The sequence below is a fragment of the Trifolium pratense genome, linkage group LG1, assembly GCF_020283565.1.
Source record: "Trifolium pratense cultivar HEN17-A07 linkage group LG1, ARS_RC_1.1, whole genome shotgun sequence".
NCBI lineage: Eukaryota > Viridiplantae > Streptophyta > Magnoliopsida > Fabales > Fabaceae > Trifolium > Trifolium pratense.
In genome coordinates, this window is record NC_060059.1 from 18825141 (window position 1) to 18845598 (window position 20458).

General features: G+C 39.6%; 1 protein-coding gene across 4 annotated transcripts; it reads right to left on the minus strand.

The window, feature by feature from the left end:
* Window positions 1–16267: 16267 nt before the first annotated feature.
* Window positions 16268–19931, minus strand: LOC123902501 (cyclin-dependent kinase inhibitor 4-like). Of its 4 annotated transcripts, XM_045952250.1 has the most exons (3): window positions 19343–19931; window positions 18711–18776; window positions 16268–17126 (listed from the first exon to the last, which is right to left on the minus strand). In XM_045952250.1, the coding sequence occupies exons 1-3, from the start codon at window positions 19726–19728 to the stop codon at window positions 17057–17059; spliced, it is 522 nt and encodes a 173-aa protein (XP_045808206.1). In that variant the 5' UTR covers window positions 19729–19931; the 3' UTR covers window positions 16268–17056. The 4 variants fall into 4 exon arrangements, with proteins under 4 accessions (XP_045808206.1, XP_045808208.1, XP_045808205.1 ...); XM_045952252.1 differs by lacking the exon at window positions 18711–18776 and having other exon boundaries at window positions 19343–19912; XM_045952249.1 differs by lacking the exon at window positions 18711–18776 and having other exon boundaries at window positions 16268–17423; window positions 19343–19912.
* Between the last annotated feature and the right edge of the window lie 527 nt (window positions 19932–20458).

Genomic DNA, 20458 nt, shown 5'->3' on the forward strand with positions numbered 1-20458 from the left:
CAATCAAATAGAAAATATTTCATAAAACAATTAAGTACCATTAATTTTCACTGCAAAGTTTATACAATTAAAAACCGACAATTATAAATCTAGAAAATCATCAAATCATACATTTTCTTTGTGTTTTATTTTACGAAGAAACATACATCTGTTATAATATCTCATATCTCATATCTCATCTCATATATTATAAGCTTGCTAACATAAGCTAACCTTAAACCTTTTTTTTTCCCCTCTCATTTTTGCTCTCTTTTTATTGTAGTTTTATATTAAAAAACATACAAATTTTTCTACAATGGGAATCGAACATGGGTCACTTGCATACAATAAAGTCTTTCAACCACTAGATCACGTGCTTCAATCGTGATAAAAGTTAGGAATCCTAATATGTTAACCCTGTTTTTCAATAAATTTAAACGACCGAATCTCTTATATTATTTGTGAAGTTTTAACATTGAGTAAAATACATGAGACTTCTCAGTGGTGCTTCGAGTACAGATGTTGAATGTTCTGGTAAAAAAACAAGGGGGTTTGTATTATTGATTAAATGGTGTGACTACACTCAGTTCAATCCCAGCAACCCTGGGAGTTTTATAAGTCAGAATTCGATCTTTTTACAGATGAAAATGTGAAACTATTTATAGACCATTAAAGCCTTCTTCTCCAAGCTAGGGTTCCTACAAATCCGGTCCTCAGCGCTTTTTCTGGTGATGCAGCGTGAAAGTAGGAATAAAACCTTGATCTCCAAGCCATGGCAGTTTCAGGGAGTTGGTTTCTTCATTCCCAAGTTAAATACCAAAGCGGGGAAGGAGGAAGATATTTATTATCATATGCAAATCCGTCTTAGGGGCGTTATCTGTTACCGTCCACCTCGCCAAAGCCTTATATCGCCAAATGGATCTTTAGGATTTAATTGTTTTGGGCCTATTTCCTTTCTCATATTAATTGGGCTAGTTTGAATTTGCCTTTAAGCCCATTGCCCAGTCCACAGCCCCCCAAGCATGAGATCCGTAGGAATGAAATGCTTAAGTATAATTCAAATTTCCCTCCATAATTCTTGGCGCGTGATATACCACGTTTCTCTCCCACTCTCTGGCGCACGTTCCTACGTTCGTGAGCAACTCTCATCAACCGTTTCCCCATTTGCTGCTGCCACGACGAGATTCTTCATCTATAAAAATGGGAATTCGATGAAATAATCAATTCATCCCTTCTTGCCTGCAAAATTCTAAGCTTTCCTTTCAAAGTTATGTCTCCCAAAAATCCTTCCTTCGAATGTGGTCAATCCCCGGCTTCCCCCGTCATTAAGCGGCTCCGGCGTATGTTGATCCTAAGCACGGAGGACTTGATGGATGATTTTGGTGAGTTCTCAGAGTTCGTCAAAGAACTGAACGATTATTGCTAGAGGTTGACCAAGGAGGAGAAACACTTTCTCGATAGTGTGTCACGTTTGGAGAAGGAACTGAAGGATAGTGCATCCTTTGTGATCGCTGTGGAAAATGTGAAGGAATGCCATGCCGAAGTTACTGAAGCTGTTGATAGCCAGATAGAAATTACGAAGGAGACTATGGGTGTGCAGGAGGAAATCTTGGGGATATGCTTCAATGAGGAGCGAAGAGTGGATGATCGTCTGGCGATGCTGAATAAGGAGATGAAGCCGCTGGTGAAGAGGAAGAGGGCTCTTCAAGGCGAGATTAGGGATGATGTTGCTAAGTTAATTACTCGGCGCCATTCTTTGGTGGATCTTCTGGACAAACAGGGCGAGTTGAAAGAGGATTTGAAGCCTATTGAGGAGAACATGGTGAAGGCGAAGAGGGTGAGACGTGCATTGGAGGAGATGCATCGTATCGCCGTTGCTGATGCTGATGGATTAGGAAGTTCTACTATACCATGAAGTCTCTGCTTGTTCCATTTATATCTTGTTTTTTGATGCTCGTAGTTTGCTTATGTACTTTGGAATTTTTCAGTATTTTCTTTTGTGTGTTTGTTTCCGTTGTATTCCCTTAATGAACCTTTGAATTCCGTTGTATCCCTTAATGAACTTTTGAATTCCGTGCAATTTTTCTTTCTTGTATGTTATTCCTTTCTTTCCCTTAGCATCGCCTTCCCTTGTTGCCTTCCATGGCTTTGGTGGGTCAAATTTTTGACTCCTTGGGAACATAAATGTGACTCTTTTTCAAGGCAGTCAAAGCATGGTGGTTGCGACCGTCCCAGCATTAATTACTGTCGTTAATAACGGAGTTTAAGGCTTTAAAATTTGACTATAAATATCACCTGTCATCACCCGTGCTTTCATCAACTCGCTTCGAATCTTTATGATGGAAAATAACAACGCGAAAAAAACCTGTTGCCAAAAGCACTCCGCCTCAGCGGAGGAAGAAAAGAGTTGAGGTTTCAACCTCTAACTCCACTCGCTCCCGTCGATCGAAAGAGGTCAAGGAGGTGGAGGTTATTGTCCTTTCTTCGGATACTTCTGATTCTGGTAGCACCGACAGGGATTATGCTTCGTTCTTGGAGACCTATATCCCTCCTGAGCTTCGTGCTTCTTCGTCAAGTGAGGAAGAAGGCTCCCGCGCTACTGCCGAGTCCAAGTTGACTTTTGCTGAGCCTGCGCAGAAGGATTCGGAGTCTGATTGATAGGATTTTAGGATTTTTCCTTGTAGCCTTGGTTTCCCCTCGTTGTACTTTTTATCTTCTGCTAATAATAAAGATTTCCTTTCTTGCTTTGAGTAGAATGCTTTACTTTTATGCTTTGCTTTTTCTTGACTTTTTGGCTTCTTCTCGTTGGGCGTTGTTTTGGATATCTTTGCCGCGCCCCAAGGGCGAATCAAACTTTTTTCGGCGAGACAATTTATCCTGGCGTGGCCTTTCCTTTAAAGGCGTTATAGTTAGTCATCTCGCCTATAGGCGTTGTAATTAAATATCTGACGATAAATCTTCTATGATTTACTCTTGGGATGCGCGCTTTGACACGTACGCGATCCGACGACTCACATGACACTACTCGTTCGAACCTTACAACTTCAAATCCAAACGTTAAGACTAAAGTTTATAAATAGGGGTTTTACTCTTTTCTTTTCCTCTACTTCTTTCGCAACTTCTATCCTACCGCAACCCAGTTTCCTTCTTCTTCATCCTTCTGATAGAGCTTCTCAACCGTCTCCGTTTCAAGACGTCTGTTTCTCCTTGTTTTGAAGTGTTTACCCGTAAGGTATTTAATTTCGTACCTTTCCTCTTTTCGTTGATTTAGTTCTGTTCAAAGAAAAAAAAAAACCCTAATTCTTAGGTTTTTAGAGAATGGTTATCCTGAGGGAGTTAGATGAGAATGAGGGGAGAATTTCGGCCTCTTCTCCTGGTTATCTTGAGTGGGCGCGACAAGTTCGCGCCCACTATACTAGGGCAAACGGCGTTCTCAATAGCCGGGGATTTTATTCGGAGTTGTGGGGTTTTGATGTTGGAAGCAGTGGTGATAGTGATAGCGATAGTAGTAGCAGTAGTGATAGCGATTGTGTCATAATTTCCCCTTCCTCTTTCACAGGAAAGCGGAAGAACCCTTGCCGAGATCTGGTGGTTGCTGGCTATACTCCCGTCACCATGGAAGTTTCTTCAAAATACACTAGTGTGGAGATGGTGAGGAGCTTTAGAAAAGCCGTCAAACTCACAGACCCCAAACATGAAGAGTCTATTATCACTGAGCCTGTCAGAGAAGATGAATTTGTATTTTTCAAGAACGACACCCCGCCGGATTATTTTTACCTTTACACTGGCGTGATTCAACCTTTAAATCTTTGGCTCCCTCTTACTTCTTTCGAGGCGGAGATGTTAAGGGTTCTTAACGTCGCCCCTACTCAACTCCATCCTAATAGCTGGGCTTTTGTAAAAGCCTTCGAGGTGATGTGTCTAGGTTTTGAACTGACACCCTCGATTGGCGTCTTCTTCTCTTTTTACCATATAAAGAACCTAAAACCTCAGACTATGGTTTCCCTTAGTAGTCAACCCAATCACCGCCTCCTGAGTCTATATGCCTCCAACTTCAAAGGTTTCAAGGATTCCTTCTTTAGGGTTCGCAGTGGTGATCAACTCCCAGACCTAATGTATGATGAAGTAGGAGATCCTTTATTCCCGTTCTACTGGACCGACAACCCTAGGCTTATCAAGGGAACCATCTTCGAGACCTTGAGTGATTTTGAGCAAGACGTTGTCAACTTCCTCGATTCTTATGCTCTTATGGACACTGCCGATATTCTTAGGTGTGAGGGTAATAGTGAAGCTTTGACAGAGTATTTACGTAAGTGATGAACTTGTCATATATGTATATTTTTTGTTTCTTCTCTCCTTTTTTTTTTGTTTAATGTTGATCTCGCCTTGCTGCTAACTTGTATTTCTTTGACTCTTTTTATCCTTTCAGAAAGAATGAGGACCATTTCAAATGAAGAAAGGCTGGCGTTCTTGGCTAAAGCTCGCCAACAAAAAGCCAACCCTGCTGCTGCCGTGACTGACCCACTGAAGCAGCTACAAGTGGAAGAGGCTGGAGCTAAGGAGGGGCGAAGCAAGAGAAAACACGATGGGCGAATCCCTGTCGAGATTCCAGGGAAGGTGGCTGCCAAAGTGGTGGGAACCGAGGGTGTCGTTCCTCCTTCCAAAAAGCAAAAAACTGAGAAGACCAGCCAAAAGGCCGGGGGCGCTGACAAAGGCAAAGGCGCAGCTTCCAGTTCTACTCAACCTTCTCCTCAAGATGCTGATGCCGCTGCCACCCTTTCCTGGAGCTCCTTTGATCCTTTTGAGTTCATTGAGAGGGGGGTGACTATGGTTGGCGATATGACTCGCTTTACTAACACTCCCACTGAAGACTTGAGGAGAAAAGCTCTGGAGTATGAGGTTAAAGGTACTCTTCTCAACTATTTGCTGACGAATCGGCAAGAGCAGGAGGTCCAAGAGGCGAAGCGGAAGGTGAAGACCGTTGATGACCATCTTGCTGATATTGAGAAGAAATATTCCGAGACCAAGACTAAGCTGGAGGAGGATATCAGGAAGCTGAAGGAGAGTCAGGAGGGTGAGGCGGAGAGGCTGAAAAAGGAGTATGAGGACAAGCTGGCGAAGGTTAAGGAAAGTTATGCCGCCTCCGAGACCAAGCTCAAAGAGAATGCTGTTGCTCAAGATGAGAAAATTTCTAAGCTCTCTAAAGAGAAAGATGCAGCGGTGTTTTCTGTGGGGACATTGGGCGAAGAGAAGGAAAGGTTGGAGACTGATGTAAAGGAGCTTCAACTGTATGCTGCCAACCAGTACGATGAAGGCTTCGCCTATGCCATCGAGCAAGTCAAGCTTCTTTTTCCAGACCTCGACGCCAAGCGCTTAGCTGAAGCTGATGCGATGAATCAGATCATTGATGGAAAGCTCGCTCCCTATGTCCCTCCCGGTGAATGATTTGTTTTTGTTTGTAATGAATTTAATTCTGCCCTTCTGTGGCTTTTGTAACTATTTGTATGCCGCTTCGTGGCTTGAACAATTTACCCTTTATTGGGTTCCTATTAATTCCTTTATTTGCAATGATCTTCTTTCTTCATAATTTTGCGGATGAATTTTGCATTACGTTGTGAGGTAACGCCTTCTGTCATTCTCACCTTGGAAACTTTGTCCCTACACCAGTTATATCTTCAACATTCTATAATAATTGTGAATCGATAGAAAATAACTTTATACCTGTTGTCATTTGGCGTTATAATGAATCGCCTTGCTTTGGTTGTGTGTAAGCTTCTTCTGGCGATGTTGATAATCTCGCCTTTCTTTGCTGTATCTTTTTCTGACGCACCCAACTCGTAAGACTTACAGGTAACGCCAAGGCCTTGCAACCTTGTTTAATTTTTCTTTTTTTGACGTACCCAACTCGTAAGACTTACAGGTAACGCCAAGGCCTTGCAACCTTGTTTAATTTTTCTTTTTCTGACGTACCCAACTCGTAAGACTTACAGGTAACGCCAAGGCCTTGCAACCTTGTTTAATTTTTCTTTTTCTGACGTACCCAACTCGTAAGACTTACAGGTAACGCCAAGGCCTTGCAACCTTGTTTAATTTTTCTTTTTCTGACGTACCCAACTCGTAAGACTTACAGGTAACGCCAAGGCCTTGCAACCTTGTTTAATTTTTCTTTTTCTGACGTACCCAACTCGTAAGACTTACAGGTAACGCCAAGGCCTTGCAACCTTGTTTAATTTTTCTTTTTCTGACGTACCCAACTCGTAAGACTTACAGGTAACGCCAAGGCCTTGCAACCTTGTTTAATTTTTCTTTTTCTGACGTACCCAACTCGTAAGACTTACAGGTAACGCCAAGGCCTTGCAACCTTGTTTAATTTTTCTTTTTCTGACGTACCCAACTCGTAAGACTTACAGGTAACGCCAAGGCCTTGCAACCTTGTTTAATTTTTCTTTTTCTGACGTACCCAACTCGTAAGACTTACAGGTAACGCCAAGGCCTTGCAACCTTGTTTAATTTTTCTTTTTCTGACGTACCCAACTCGTAAGACTTACAGGTAACGCCAAGGCCTTGCAACCTTGTTTAATTTTTCTTTTTCTGACGTACCCAACTCGTAAGACTTACAGGTAACGCCAAGGCCTTGCAACCTTGTTTAATTTTTCTTTTTCTGACGTACCCAACTCGTAAGACTTACAGGTAACGCCAAGGCCTTACAACCTTGTTTAATTTTTCTTTTTCTGACGTACCCAACTCGTAAGACTTACAGGTAACGCCAAGGCCTTGCAACCTTGTTTAATTTTTCTTTTTCTGACGTACCCAACTCGTAAGACTTACAGGTAACGCCAAGGCCTTGCAACCTTGTTTAATTTTTCTTTTTCTGACGTACCCAACTCGTAAGACTTACAGGTAACGCCAAGGCCTTGCAACCTTGTTTTATGGTTCAGCGCTCACATCTGAGTTGATCTTTAATAAAGATTCAGAGCTCAAGTTTGAGATAACCATTTTTGTTGGTTCAGAGCCCGTAACTTAATCAGGTTGACGCAAATATTTTGACATATGCGAGAAGATATAAACTACTAGAATTTTGAAATTCAATGAGCCTCGATAAAAACCCCAGTTGAAACAGGGGAAAAGAGTGTCTCATTGTCTTTTTATTCATTTATGAAAATGGTTCTTATACATCATTAAAAATATTGCTAAAAGAAGAGAATGATTTTACTTATTCTTCCACCAGTAACGTGATGCCCCGCGACTAGCTGTAGTAGAACTTTAAATTTGCTACGTTCCACGTCCTGGGGAGGGTTCTTCCTTCCATGGTCTCTAGACGATATGCTCCTCCTTCGAAAGCTTCTTGCACCCGAAAAGGGCCTTCCCAGTTTGCCGCGAACTTTCCTCCTTTATCCTTTCCCATAGGTCTTTTCAACACTAGATCGCCTTCTTGAAAACTCCTTTGTTTGACTCTTGTATTATAACGCCTAGCGGCCCTTTGCTTTATGGCGAATTCTCTGAAATGCGCTCTTTCTCTTCTTTCCTCGATCATGTCTAGGTTCTCTTCCAAAGCTCTGTCGTTCTCTTCCTGCGTTGTGGTTTCTCTGCACCAACTAGGAGGATTTATTTCCACCGGGATCATCGCGTCTGAACCATAGACCATTGTAAATGGCGCTTCTCCTGTCGAGGATTGGGGAGTGGTGTGATACGACCAGAGGATGGGTGAGATGTGGGCTACCCAAGCCTCGACTTTGCTATCTAGCCTCCTTTTTAAGGCTCTTAGTATCACCTTATTTGCTGACTCTGCTTGTCCGTTAGCTTGCGGATGCTCCACTGATATAAAGGTGTTTTTGATTCCTTTGCTTCGACAGAACTCTACGACCTTTTCGCTGGCGAACTGTGTACCGTTGTCGGATACGATATACTTGGGCAGTCCAAATCTGCAGATGATTTTTTTCCAATAAAAGATTTTAACCTGTTCCGCTGAGATGCTGGATACCGGTTCTGCTTCAATCCATTTTGTAAAATAGTCAACGGCGACGATGATCCATCGCGCTTGTTTGTAGCCAACCGGAAATGGACCAACGATATCTACACCCCACATGAAAAAGGGCCATGGGGATAATACCGACTTTAACGGTTCCCCTGGAACGTGATGCAGATTGGCGTGTCTTTGGCATTTATCACAGTTTCTTACATACATGGCGGTATCATCATGTATATCTGGCCAATAAAATCCTGCTCTTAATATCTTTCCTGCTAATGCTCTTGAACCGATATGGCTACCACACGATCCCTCGTGTACTTCGGACATGATGCGCTTTGCTTCTTCGGTATTGACGCATAAAAGGAGGGGGGACGCAAATCCCCTTTTGTATAGCTTATCCCCTACCATTGAATACCATGCCGCCATTTTTTTCAATTTGAAAGCCTTTTCCCTTTCTTTCGGGAGCTCATCCTTTTGGAGGTACCGGATAATGGGCGATCTCCAGTCTTCTTCTTCTATTACCATCATCACCTCTTCCCCGCTGATGCTGGGAGTTTTTATAGTCTCTTGGATAACGGTTATATGGCTTCCTGGTTTTTTGGTGCTCGCCAGCTTTGACAATAGATCTGCTCTCATGTTTTGTTCGCGGGGAACGTAAACTAATTCGAACGAATCGAAATGCTTAGCTAGGTTTTGCACTTTCTCCACGTATTTGATTAACTGCGGCTCCTTCGTTTGAAACTTCCCTGATACTTGGTTGGTTACCAGTTGGGAATCACTCATGGCCCTTAACTCTTTTACCTCCATATCTTTTGCTAACTTCATTCCTGCTATCAAAGCTTCGTATTCCGCCTGGTTGTTGCTGGCTTTGAAGGCGAAACGTAGTGATTGTTCTATCATAACGCCATCTGGTCCTTCCAATACTATTCCGGCTCCACTTCCTCGTACGTTGGAGGCCCCGTCAACTGAGAGTGTCCAAGACGCAGTTTTCTCTGTTGTTGGCGGAGTAGACATTTCCAATACAAAATCAGCTAATCTTTGTGACTTAATGGCCCCTCTTGGTGAGAAAGTGATGTCAAATTCTGATAATTCGACGGACCACGCTACCATCCTTCCTGCTAAGTCTGGCTTTCGGAGGACGTTTTTGATAGGATAATCTGTTCTAACAACTATCTTGTGGCTTTAAAAGTACTGCCTTAATTTTCTGGCTGTGACAACTACCGCGAGAGATAACCTCTCTATCCTTTGATACCTTGTTTCTGCTCCCCTTAGGGTTCTACTTACAAAATATATAGGTTTTTCTTCGCCCTCTATTTCCTGAACTAGAGCTGAACTTAAGGCTCTATCCGAGACTGCGAGATACAGGTAAAGGGTGTTACCTGGTAATGGGCGCGTCAAGATGGGCGGTGATGCTAGGAATTCTTTTAGTTGTCTGAAGGCTTCTTCACATTCTGGTGTCCAGGAGAACCTCTCATTTTTTCTAAGGGATGCGAAGAAGTGGAAACCCTTTTCGCCCGCACATGATAGAAATCTGGATAGTGCCGCTATTCTGCCTGTCAAAGTTTGGACTTCTTTCACGGATGTAGGGCTTCTCATGTCTATGATGGCTTGGCATTTTTCGGGGTTAGCTTCTATTCCTCTGCTGGTGAGCATAAACCCTAGGAATTTCCCGGCTTGTACTCCAAAGGAACACTTTGCTGGGTTTAGTCTCATGTTGTACTTTCTTACTGATCCCATGATGTCCAACAGATCACCATCATGGCGATTTCCCTCAGAAGTTTTTACTACCATGTCATCGATATATACCTCTAAGTTCTTCCCTATTTGCTCGGCAAAAACCCTGTCCATCAACCTTTGGTATGTTGCTCCCGCATTCTTCAATCCAAAAGGCATGACGTTGTAAAAATAATTGCAGGTATTCGACATAAAAGCTGTATGGCAGGCGTCGGAGGGGTTCATCTTTATTTGATTGTATCCGGAGTAGGCGTCCATGAAACTCAGCATCTTGCACCCCGAGGCGCCATCAATTAACCTGTCTATGTTGGGCAGAGGATATGGATCTTTGGGACATGCCTTGTTTAAATCTGTGAAGTCCACGCACATTCTCCACTTTCCATTGGCTTTTTTCACCATGACGACATTTGCCAACCATGAGGGGTATTTGATTTCTTCGATGAATCCAGCCTCCTTTAGCTTCTCTACTTCTTCCGCTATAGCGACTCGTCTTTCTTCTCCCACCTTCCTTTTTCTTTGGGAGACTGGTTTTGTGCTGGGTGATATTGAAAGTTTATGTGTTATCACCCCTTCGTCAATCCCTGGCATATCTGAAGGTTTCCATGCGAATAGATCAGCGTTATCCTTCAAGATTTTGATGATTCGTTTCCTCTCCTCGCTGGGCAACGCTGTTCCCAAGCTGGTTGTCTGGTGTGGGTGATCGCCGATTTGAACCTGCTCCAGGTCTTCTATAGGGCTTACCCTTCGATCTTGAAATTCTTCCCTTGGATCCATATCTGCGTTTTCTATGATGTTTATGCCGCCTGGAACTGCGGCTTGTCTTCTTTCGAATTTTCCACTTGCGCTGGAAGTTCGGTGCCGTATCTTTAAGCTGGACTCGTAGCATTTCTTGGCGAGAATCTGATCGCCCCTTACTGTTCCTACTCCCCCATTATCAAGGGGGTATTTTATTGCTAGGTACAGAGTGGACATGGCCGCCCCCAATGTGTTAAAGGCGGGCCTACCTATAATAATATTATAGGAGGTAAAAGGAGTTTTAACTACCAGATATCGCACCTTGATAGTTTTGGCGTTGCTGCCTTCTCCAAATGTGGTAAGAAGAGAGGCATAGCCCATTACATCCACTTGTTCGCCAGAGAACCCAACCAGGGTTCCTGAGTATGGTTGCAATTGCTCTTCTGCTAATTGCATGGCCTTGAAAGCTTCCCAGTACATAATGTCCGCTGAACTCCCTGAGTCTATCAGTACTCTTTTTACATCGCAGTTCAAAATTTGGACTTGTATCACTAAAGGATCATCGTCATGAGGTGCTACCTCCAGCCCATCCTTTGCAGTGAACGCCAAATCGGGTACGTCTAATGGCTGGGGTTGTCTTACGAGGTATATTTCCGAGATGGCTCGGCGTACATACCTTTTCCTTGCTGAGCTTGATTCACCCCCGCCTGAGAATCCTCCCGCTATTGTATTCACGGAGATTCTCCCCTTGGGAGGCTCTCTATTTGGCCCAGGAGGGTCCCGTGGCTCCTGTCGGGGGACTTTTGGCACGACAACCCGCCCTTGGGCGGCATCGTCAATGAATTTGCGGAGGTGTCCGCTTTTTATCAGCTCTTCGATTAAATCTCTTAAGCGGAAGCATTTTTCTGTGGAGTGACCTCTACACCTATGATATGCGCACCAGGCGTTATCGTCAAGCCCCATGGGAATGTTACTGGTTCTCCTTGGGGGGAGGCTTGCCAAACCAGTGGCCAGAATTTCGTTTAAGACGTAAACTTTTGAGGCATTTAATGGCGTGAGGTCTTCATTGGCGGGATGATTCCTGAATTCTCTTCTGGGCGGTTGGCGGTAGGGCTTACCGTGATGCCTCTGCCATGGGTCTCCTTGGTGGCCTCCCGGTTTTGGTCGTGGGTGTTCAGGCGCTCTAGTGGCACGGCCCACGTATTCCTTCTCCTTAACGTCTCTTTGTCTTTTCTCGGCGTTACTTTCTTCGCCCTTTATATAACACTCCGCCCTCTTGTTTACCTCTTGCATTGACGAGGCTGGCTTTTGGGCTAAGGATTCATTGAAATGTCCTGCTCTTAGCCCATTGTGGAAGGCTGCCACGAACATCTCCTGGTTTGGATTTGAGACCTTGATGGTGGCTTCGCTAAATCTGGCGAGGAAACTACGCAATGACTCGCCATGGTTTTGGCGGATGGAGAAAAGACTGGTTGATGTGACTTTCACGTGTTTCGATCCAGCGAACTGGTGGATAAATTTTTTATGAAAGTCAGCATAACTCTCAATTGAATTCTTTGGAAGGTTCATGTACCAACGTAGGGCGACATCCTTGAAGGTGCCGGCTAGTAGTTTGCACTTTAGATGCTCCGGAGCATTGATTATGGCGGTTTGTGTTCCAATTGCCATCAGGTGCTCCCTTGGATCCGTCTTTCCGTCGAAGGTAGGAAGGTGAGGAACCTTGATTGTTTCCACCACTTGGGAATCCCATAAGTGTTGTGCTAAAGGCTGTACGTCCATGACGCCCTCTCCCTCCTCCTCCTCCGAAATCAATTTCGCTTTCTCTTTCTCATTAGTTCTTTCGACTTCGATGGCCGCAATCTGAGTTTGTAAGCGCCGTATTTCTACGACGGCGGCTTGCAAGGTGTTAACGCTAGAGTTATCGTTGTTTCCATGCTCTCCAGCCATGTGAAGATGTTTGATTTTTCGTCTAGTTGCTGTGATAGGCTGGGATCAAATGATTTTACCGCAGCCCCACGGTGGGCGCCAAAATGTTCTGGTAAAAAAACAAGGGGGTTTGTATTATTGATTAAATGGTGTGACTACACTCAGTTCAATCCCAGCAACCCTGGGAGTTTTATAAGTCAGAATTCGATCTTTTTACAGATGAAAATGTGAAACTATTTATAGACCATTAAAGCCTTCTTCTCCAAGCTAGGGTTCCTACAAATCCGGTCCTCAGCGCTTTTTCTGGTGATGCAGCGTGAAAGTAGGAATAAAACCTTGATCTCCAAGCCATGGCAGTTTCAGGGAGTTGGTTTCTTCATTCCCAAGTTAAATACCAAAGCGGGGAAGGAGGAAGATATTTATTATCATATGCTAATCTGTCTTAGGGGCGTTATCTGTTACCGTCCACCTCGCCAAAGCCTTATATCGCCAAATGGATCTTTAGGATTTAATTGTTTTGGGCCTATTTCCTTTCTCATATTAATTGGGCTAGTTTGAATTTGCCTTTAAGCCCATTGCCCAGTCCATTGAACAAAAGAGATTTGTTTTCTCAGGTGTTGGCGATGGAGAAATTGGAGATAGCAACGACAATTATTTAGAACTTGACATTCCATCAGATTTACTAATTCTAAATTCAAATGATCCTCTTTTTTCTATCGTTGAAAGCACATATCCGCATCTTCTACAAAACATGAAAGATTTAACATATTTCCAAAATAGAGCTATATTAGCTCCTGAAAATTCCATAGTCGACACAATAAATGATTATATGTTGGATTTAATTCTTTGTGAAGAAAAAAATATTTGAGTTATGATACTTCACTCTCACACAATGTACGGGTAGTGGATGATGTTCACGCTCCCAATTTTTTTAACACGGTTTCTATGTCGAGACTTTCAAATCACAAATTCGAGACTTAAATTTGGAGTTTCAATTATGCTATTAAGAAATTTGAATAAAAATGGGTTAAATATATTTTTGATCCCTATAGTTTCACAGAATTTTTGTTTTAGTCCCTGAAGTTTGTTTTCACACTTTTTAGTCCCTGAAGTTTCTTCACTCAAGGTTTGTAGTCCCTACTTTTCATTCAACTCGTGCATATCATTCGAAATTTTAAATTTTTTTTCCTGCGGTCATGTTTAGTACATTATATGAATCTCTGTTACAAAAGTTTAATTTTTTTTAACAAGAGATGAATTAAATATGAATTTTTTAGTTTTTTGCACATAAAAATTCATAAATAATTCATCATATGTTAAAAAAATAAAAAAAAAATTATCGAAGATGTTCTTATAATATTATAAACATGAATATTAAATATCATTTAAAAATGTGAAAGTATACAATAGTTTGATTAAAAGTATGGACTAAAAACCTTGAGTGGAGAATCTTCGGGGACTAAAAAATGTGAAAACAAACTTCAAGGACTAAAACAAAAATTATGTAAAACTATAGGGACCAAAAACATATTTAACCCAATAAAAAATTAGGATTTTGCAAGGGAACAATTTTTTTTTACAAGAATGGGAAAACTTGTTCTTAAAGGAAAAATTATTTCATGAAGTAATATTTGTGATCAGATTTTCATACCTAGATTGTCTCTGACACAATCTGACGTAAGAATTCCTTTTAAATTTCAATGAAGTCAATTTCCTTTAATTGTTTCTTTTGCGAAGACTATTAATAAGAGTTAAGGACAATCTCTTAAGTATGTTGTGATATATCTTCCGTGTCATTGTTTTCACATGGTCAGTTGTATGTTGCAATTTCAAGAGTTACTTCTAGAGAAGGATTAAAACTATTGATTATCGACGAAGAGGGTGAAGATACGAATAAGACTTCCAATGTAGCCTATAAAAAAGTATTTCGTAATATACCATAATTTTTAATGCTACGATTATTATATTTTTTTTTGTTAATATTAGGTTATTTTGACGTCGAAGTTCTAGTTTTCTTCATAAATTCAATATATAAAAAGTAAAAGATTAACATGTGGATGTAACAAAAAAAAAAGATTGACATATGGAGAAGTATAGATTTGAAGAAAAGATCAAAACCCACAAATTAATCGGATCTTCATCCCCAATTTTTGTTTTCAAACCCACAAATCCTGAATTGAAAAACACTTTGAACCCCGATTCAAGAAAACTCATTTGTAGCGGCGGAGATGACAAGTAGTGGAGAGAAAACGATGGATTGGAGTTGATTGTCTTATGACGCGATATTTCAAGAATTGTTTTGGTGGTTTACCACAAACTGAGAATGAGAATGTAAGAGATACAATAGTTGTTTTTGATGGACTAGGAACCAACAACTAAAAATCAAGTTTGGAAGAAGATTGATTTTGATTATGCATTTGGATATTTAAATTTGATGTGTTCTTGAAAAATGGGTTGAAGAATCATGTGTATAGATATGAAGAAGATGAAGATTTATGTTGTTTTTTTTTTAATTTAAAATAATAATATTTAGAATAGCCATGTGTATATGCCAACACATTTTATAGTCATTAAAATCGATCATGTGGCCATGCCAAGTCAGCTTCTGATAAATCACTTAACATCGGGGATCAAAATTGGGCATGAAAATACTTAGAGGAACTATTATTCAAAGAAAATTTTTAGAATGACTCAAAGTGAAAGTTGAAATATTTATAGGGATTAAAAACATATTTAATCCTTATAAATATGATCTCATGTTCCCTTCGGTTCCTTTTCATTTTATCGGTGATTTACTACGTGTACAATGACAACTTACAAGTTTTCAAGACACTGTACGTAGACATGATAACAACGAAACCAAAATTTCAATCTTAATTTAGCATTGCCCCGCACTATAGAATGCTAAAAATCAGAAAAATAGTTAGCACCATCTAAAACAAATGAAAGATTTAGTGTCCCGCACGAGAACAATGTCAATGTTTTATAGACCTGAACAAAGATTACAAAGGAAATGACAAAACCTTTTTACTTAAGGGAATATGATCTTTATTTCTAAGAGTTTGTTCGAGTTCCATCAGTACAAGTATAAACAAAATAGGAGTAAAATACAAGAACGACAAGAAATTCTTGTAAACCTTATACACGACCTAATTTGATTTTTATCCCTTGAATCCTACCAACACTACATACCCTTCTTCCCTCAGCCTTCTTTAATGATCTGTTAGGCAATGTTGTGTAATCAACACCTCTGTAAAGTTACAGATCACGAGTCTATATATGTTAAAAGTCCTACTTCCTTTACAAGTAAATAGAAAGTGATGGAGATGGAAATAACACCACCACCCATTTCAACAAATTCTATCCATGTTGCTACTTCAAAGATGTCTTGATGCAACATTTAAACTAGTATGTCTTTTAAGGTGTGATGAGTAAATTGCGAGTATACAACTATCATCAAGTAGTAAAAATATCGTCCGCGGGGATTGTCAAAATTTGTACAAAACAATTATATCTACACGCATTGGAAAACTTAAAAACACAATTGGGGGAAGATCTTTGAGATATCAATTTGTAGAACGTTTTTTGGAATTCAATTTTAGAAACGAGGTCGGATCTTGGAGAAGTCGTTAAACCATGGAAACGACATGTAAATCAACCATAATGCGATGAATTTCTCAAGTATTGCAACTTGATTAACATTATGATAAAACCTCAATTTCTTGAATGATTTATCCTACCCTTTGCCTATAGTTTACCAATCTCTTGGTTGAACTGTAGGTAAAGGAGTCAATAAAGCTTGTTAATCCCTAATTACACTAGTTCATTCAATTTCTCAAAGGAATCAACGATTGCACAACGAATTCAGATCGGATTTTAATTCATATTCTCATACAAATCAGAATCTAGCATCAATTCAAACAGTGATCAAAAGTTGGAAAACATTAAGCATAGAATTCATTGTATAACACTAATCAAGAGAAATTCATTACATCCATGGAAAATTACATCATATTCACATAGTTTAACTCCTAATCTAGATCCAACCTCAAGAGGGATTTAGTTCCTCATGGTTGATTGAACAATCTGCAGCTCCAACTCCATTGAGATTACCCCATGGTGTCAGAAAGCTTCACTACTGATCAATGTTCTCTTCAGAAATGAAGGATCTTGCAGCAATACTCTCAAGCTCTGTAACTGAAATCTTACTCCAAAAGTTTGAACCTCTTCCTAGAAAATGAACAATCCTTATATAAGAATCAGGACCACGCCGCGCGTCAGATCTGTCACGCCGCGCGTGGTCCATCTGCAACACACTACGCCACACATGGTAACCATCCACGCCGCGCGTGACCCACAGATAAATTCAGTGTTTCCTTTTTCCTCAATTACGCCGCACGTGGACCAATCACGCCCCCGGCAGATAATTTCCATTCTTCTTAAGAGATAATTGCGCCGTGCGTGGTATCCTATCACGCCGCGCGTGGTCAGCAGGGAAAATTCACCAAAAGCACACCGCTATTGCGCCGCGCATGATGCTCTCACGCCCCCGGCATAGTACAAATCTCGTGCTTCATACTTTCTTCGATTTTCTTGTGAACCAAGTAACTTCCATCTCTAAGCCATTTCCTCTTGTTTATTGGCTAAAAGGCATCCAAAATGGTCTAATCTCTCTCATTTTCACTTGGAATAACTTGATGTGACGATGGTTCATCAAGGTGTCAATTTTTCCCATTCGTAACGCCCAGGGAGTGGTGTCTTTGTCATAGGATCAAAGTTGTACCTGGAAATGGTAAACCCGTATGAAAAGTAAATTAGTTGATGTTATGAGATGCAAAAGCCACATAACTATGAAAATGAAGCCAAAAAAACATATTTCTCAATGAACGCCTTTTGCTGAGCAGCTTCATGTTTAGCAAAGAATTCATCAAATTCCTTCGTAGACTGCATCACAGGTCTAGCTGCTTGCTCTAGACTGCGATGAGCTCCAGTTGAAAAAGCACGCTTAATAGTTGAACTAGGAGTCCTGACAATGTCTAGGACCCTTATCAAATGAGCAAGTGTTGTTTCCCTAGTGTTTCTGCTGTAAGTAATAAATAGATTGCAATTTTAACATGAACTTGAATCACTAACAAAACATGATTTCTGAGTGAAAAAAAAAACATGATTTCAAGTGATATATTACACAAGATTCAATCACCAAAGGGTTTAGTCCCTATATTTTTTTTTCTTTCAATTTAGTCTCTCAATCTTATTAAAAATAAAAAGAAGTAATTATTCAGCACCTTTCAATTGCATTTATGATCCAATAAATAGCATATGAAATGGACATACATATTTCAATGGCTTTATTTTTTATTTTTTAATAAGTTGAAGAGCATATAGACATCAAGGGACAAAGCAGGTTTCACATTCATCATTCGCCTATATCTCTTTATTATATTAATAAAAAAAGGAAAAAAAAGAAATATACATATATAACTCTGGGGACATAAACCTAACCTAGTAGTAAAGTAAAAAAAAAATTTGAAAAAATGATGAAATTTATGCTACCGTAAGAAAGTATCGGTACTTTATATCAATAAAGTAACAATAATAATAAATAAATAAATAAAAACAACATGGAACACCCAAAAATAAATTAACCAATCATGTGGAATATATATTTTTTATTACAACTTCAAGTCATTATGAAGCAATCTTTAGATTTTAAGCTTAAGCACAAAGAAAACATGGATGCATGCGATGAGGATCAAAAAGTAGGAAAAAGAACCCAAAAAATAGGCAGAAGACAAGGGGGACTTGTATAAACCAAATGCTGAAATCACTCAAAAATGAACAATAACAGAGAACGTTAAACTTGAAAACAAAAAACTTTACCCAATTCGATCATCTTTCAAACTAATATTCAGGATAAGAAACTAATTGAATTGCACCATGAAGTTATGTAATTGATAAGATAAAATTTGTCTCTGTTTTTTAGGTGAAATAAAAAGTTATGGTTAACCTAACAAAACATAATGAAATTAGAGTGAAACAAATTTTCCATAATCAAGTTCATGCTCTGGTTTGTCCCACAAATCAAAATCATAAACTAATCATTAGTGTGACAATTAATAAGAATGATAACAAAAGAAGGAAAAAAAAAGAGAAAAATATTTTTTTAGCCGTAATTTAAAATGTTAGCGAAAAAATCGCAAAAATTAATTTAGAAAATTTGATGTCACCTTTTTTTTTTTGTTACAATTTGATGTCACCTTTTTACCTATCAAAAAAATAAAAAAAACGATAAAGCGCCAAAATTATAATAGTCAAAATTGAAATTAAACAAAACAAAATCACAAAATTGAAAAGTTACTGATCTAACCTGATGATCAGAAAGGTTGAGGCCGGTCCGTTGAGCAAGCTTCCACACCGAAGGGGGGGTTTGTACCTGCAGGTGCTCCGATGCCTAAGTCAGCAAAGTGAACAGAGAGATACAAAAGAAGAGAGAGAAAGTGTATTGAATAATGATTCAGAATACCTGGCTCTCCTGTCTAGGAGAGCTTATATAGTGCCCCCAGCGCTGGGCCAAAGGTTGGTCTATTGGGCCGGGATAACCGGCCCAATAGACTCAACTGCCAAGATAGTCCCTGTATCGTAGGGGAAGGCCGTTATTTGCCTCTATCTTGGTTGGAGCCGTTCCGCTATTCGCGGGTAAGGGATAAGCTCCGTGACAGCTGTGGCTGGATAAAGGAGCACGTGCTAAACGTGCTGCTTAGCTGTTAAGCTATGGTTGAATGGATCAGCATGCATGGTTAGACGAGCACGTGTTTAACGTGCTGCTTGCCCATTATGTCGAGCATGGCACGTCATTGGCTGACGTGTCGGGGAAGTCTCCCCTTATTGGGCTGTGCCTCAAATGTCGGGCAGAAGTGATTGGGCCAGCTCTTGGCCCAGTCCAGAACAGTTACAGAGAAAATTAAATTATCAAATTTGAGAAGAAAAATGAGTACTGACCTCTCTCTACCTTCAAAATCCAAAACATTTTCCCCAAAGGAAACATCTTCAATATTAGGACTCTGCTGAACATGTTTCTCCTCACTACCACAATTACCATTTGGTGATTTAGGGTTTTGAATTTGGGACTTATTTTTCTTCTTATTGGAATGTTGAGCAATTCGGGTTTTCTTAAGTCGACGACTTCGAAGCTGGAGATAAGAATCAGCAGAAAGAGGAATGTCATGATTCTGTGTATTTGATTTTTGAAGAGCTAGGATTTTTGCACGAGTTCGAACACCAAAGTAAGTGGTGGTTGTTGTGGTGGCGGTAGTGGTGATTTTGGTGGTGGAATCAACCAAAGCTAATTCAGATTTAGGTTTAGCTTTCTTGATGTATTTCCCCATTGATCGGGAAAAAAAAAACACAACGAAATTTTACAAAGTACACAAAAAACAAAGGAATATAAGAGAAAATGGTTATGGATTTTGAAGATTGGTTTTTCTAGTTTTTTTTTTTGACAGTTGGTTTTTCTAGTTATATATATAAAACTGGTTTTGTTTCTTGGAGGAAGAGTGAGATAAAGGAAAAGAAAGGTTGAAGTTATTGTGAGAAAAAAGTTATTGACAATACTTTGGTATTTATATAATTCATTTGTTATTTTGAATATCATGAAAAATGGAAATTGTTATACTTTTTTTTTCATTTATAATTTTTTCCTTGTAAATAAATATACTATATTCACTGTTTTTTTAATGAAGTGCTATGTTCAATTCTTTACTTTTTTTTAGTTTAATTCAATGCTTTTGATGAATCTAGTGTGTTCAATTTTTTGCATTATTATTTTCTATAAAAAAAAATGTTATTGGATTGTTATTATTATTAATATTTACCATTTTTGTTTCTTTATAAGAGACAAATTGTTTTTTAAATTTATTAAATAGTTAATGTATTTGGTCCATGAAATAGACCAAATACATCATAATGAATCTAAAAAATGATTTATTATTATATATATATATATATATATATATATATATATATATATATATATATATATTTTGGACAGAGACTTAATTATACTCATCTGTTATTTTTTTTATGTTGACAAATCAAAATGATATTCATTCATTCATA

Bases quoted from the DNA above. Each gene is read 5' to 3' on its own strand.
- LOC123902501 (XM_045952248.1), bottom strand. From the start codon at position 19,728: ATGGGGAAATACATCAAGAAAGCTAAACCTAAATCTGAATTAGCTTTG. The intron at 17,427-19,342 runs GTCAGTACTCAT...TATTACTTACAG, and splicing joins GATTTTGAAGGTAGAGAGAG to CAGAAACACTAGGGAAACAA.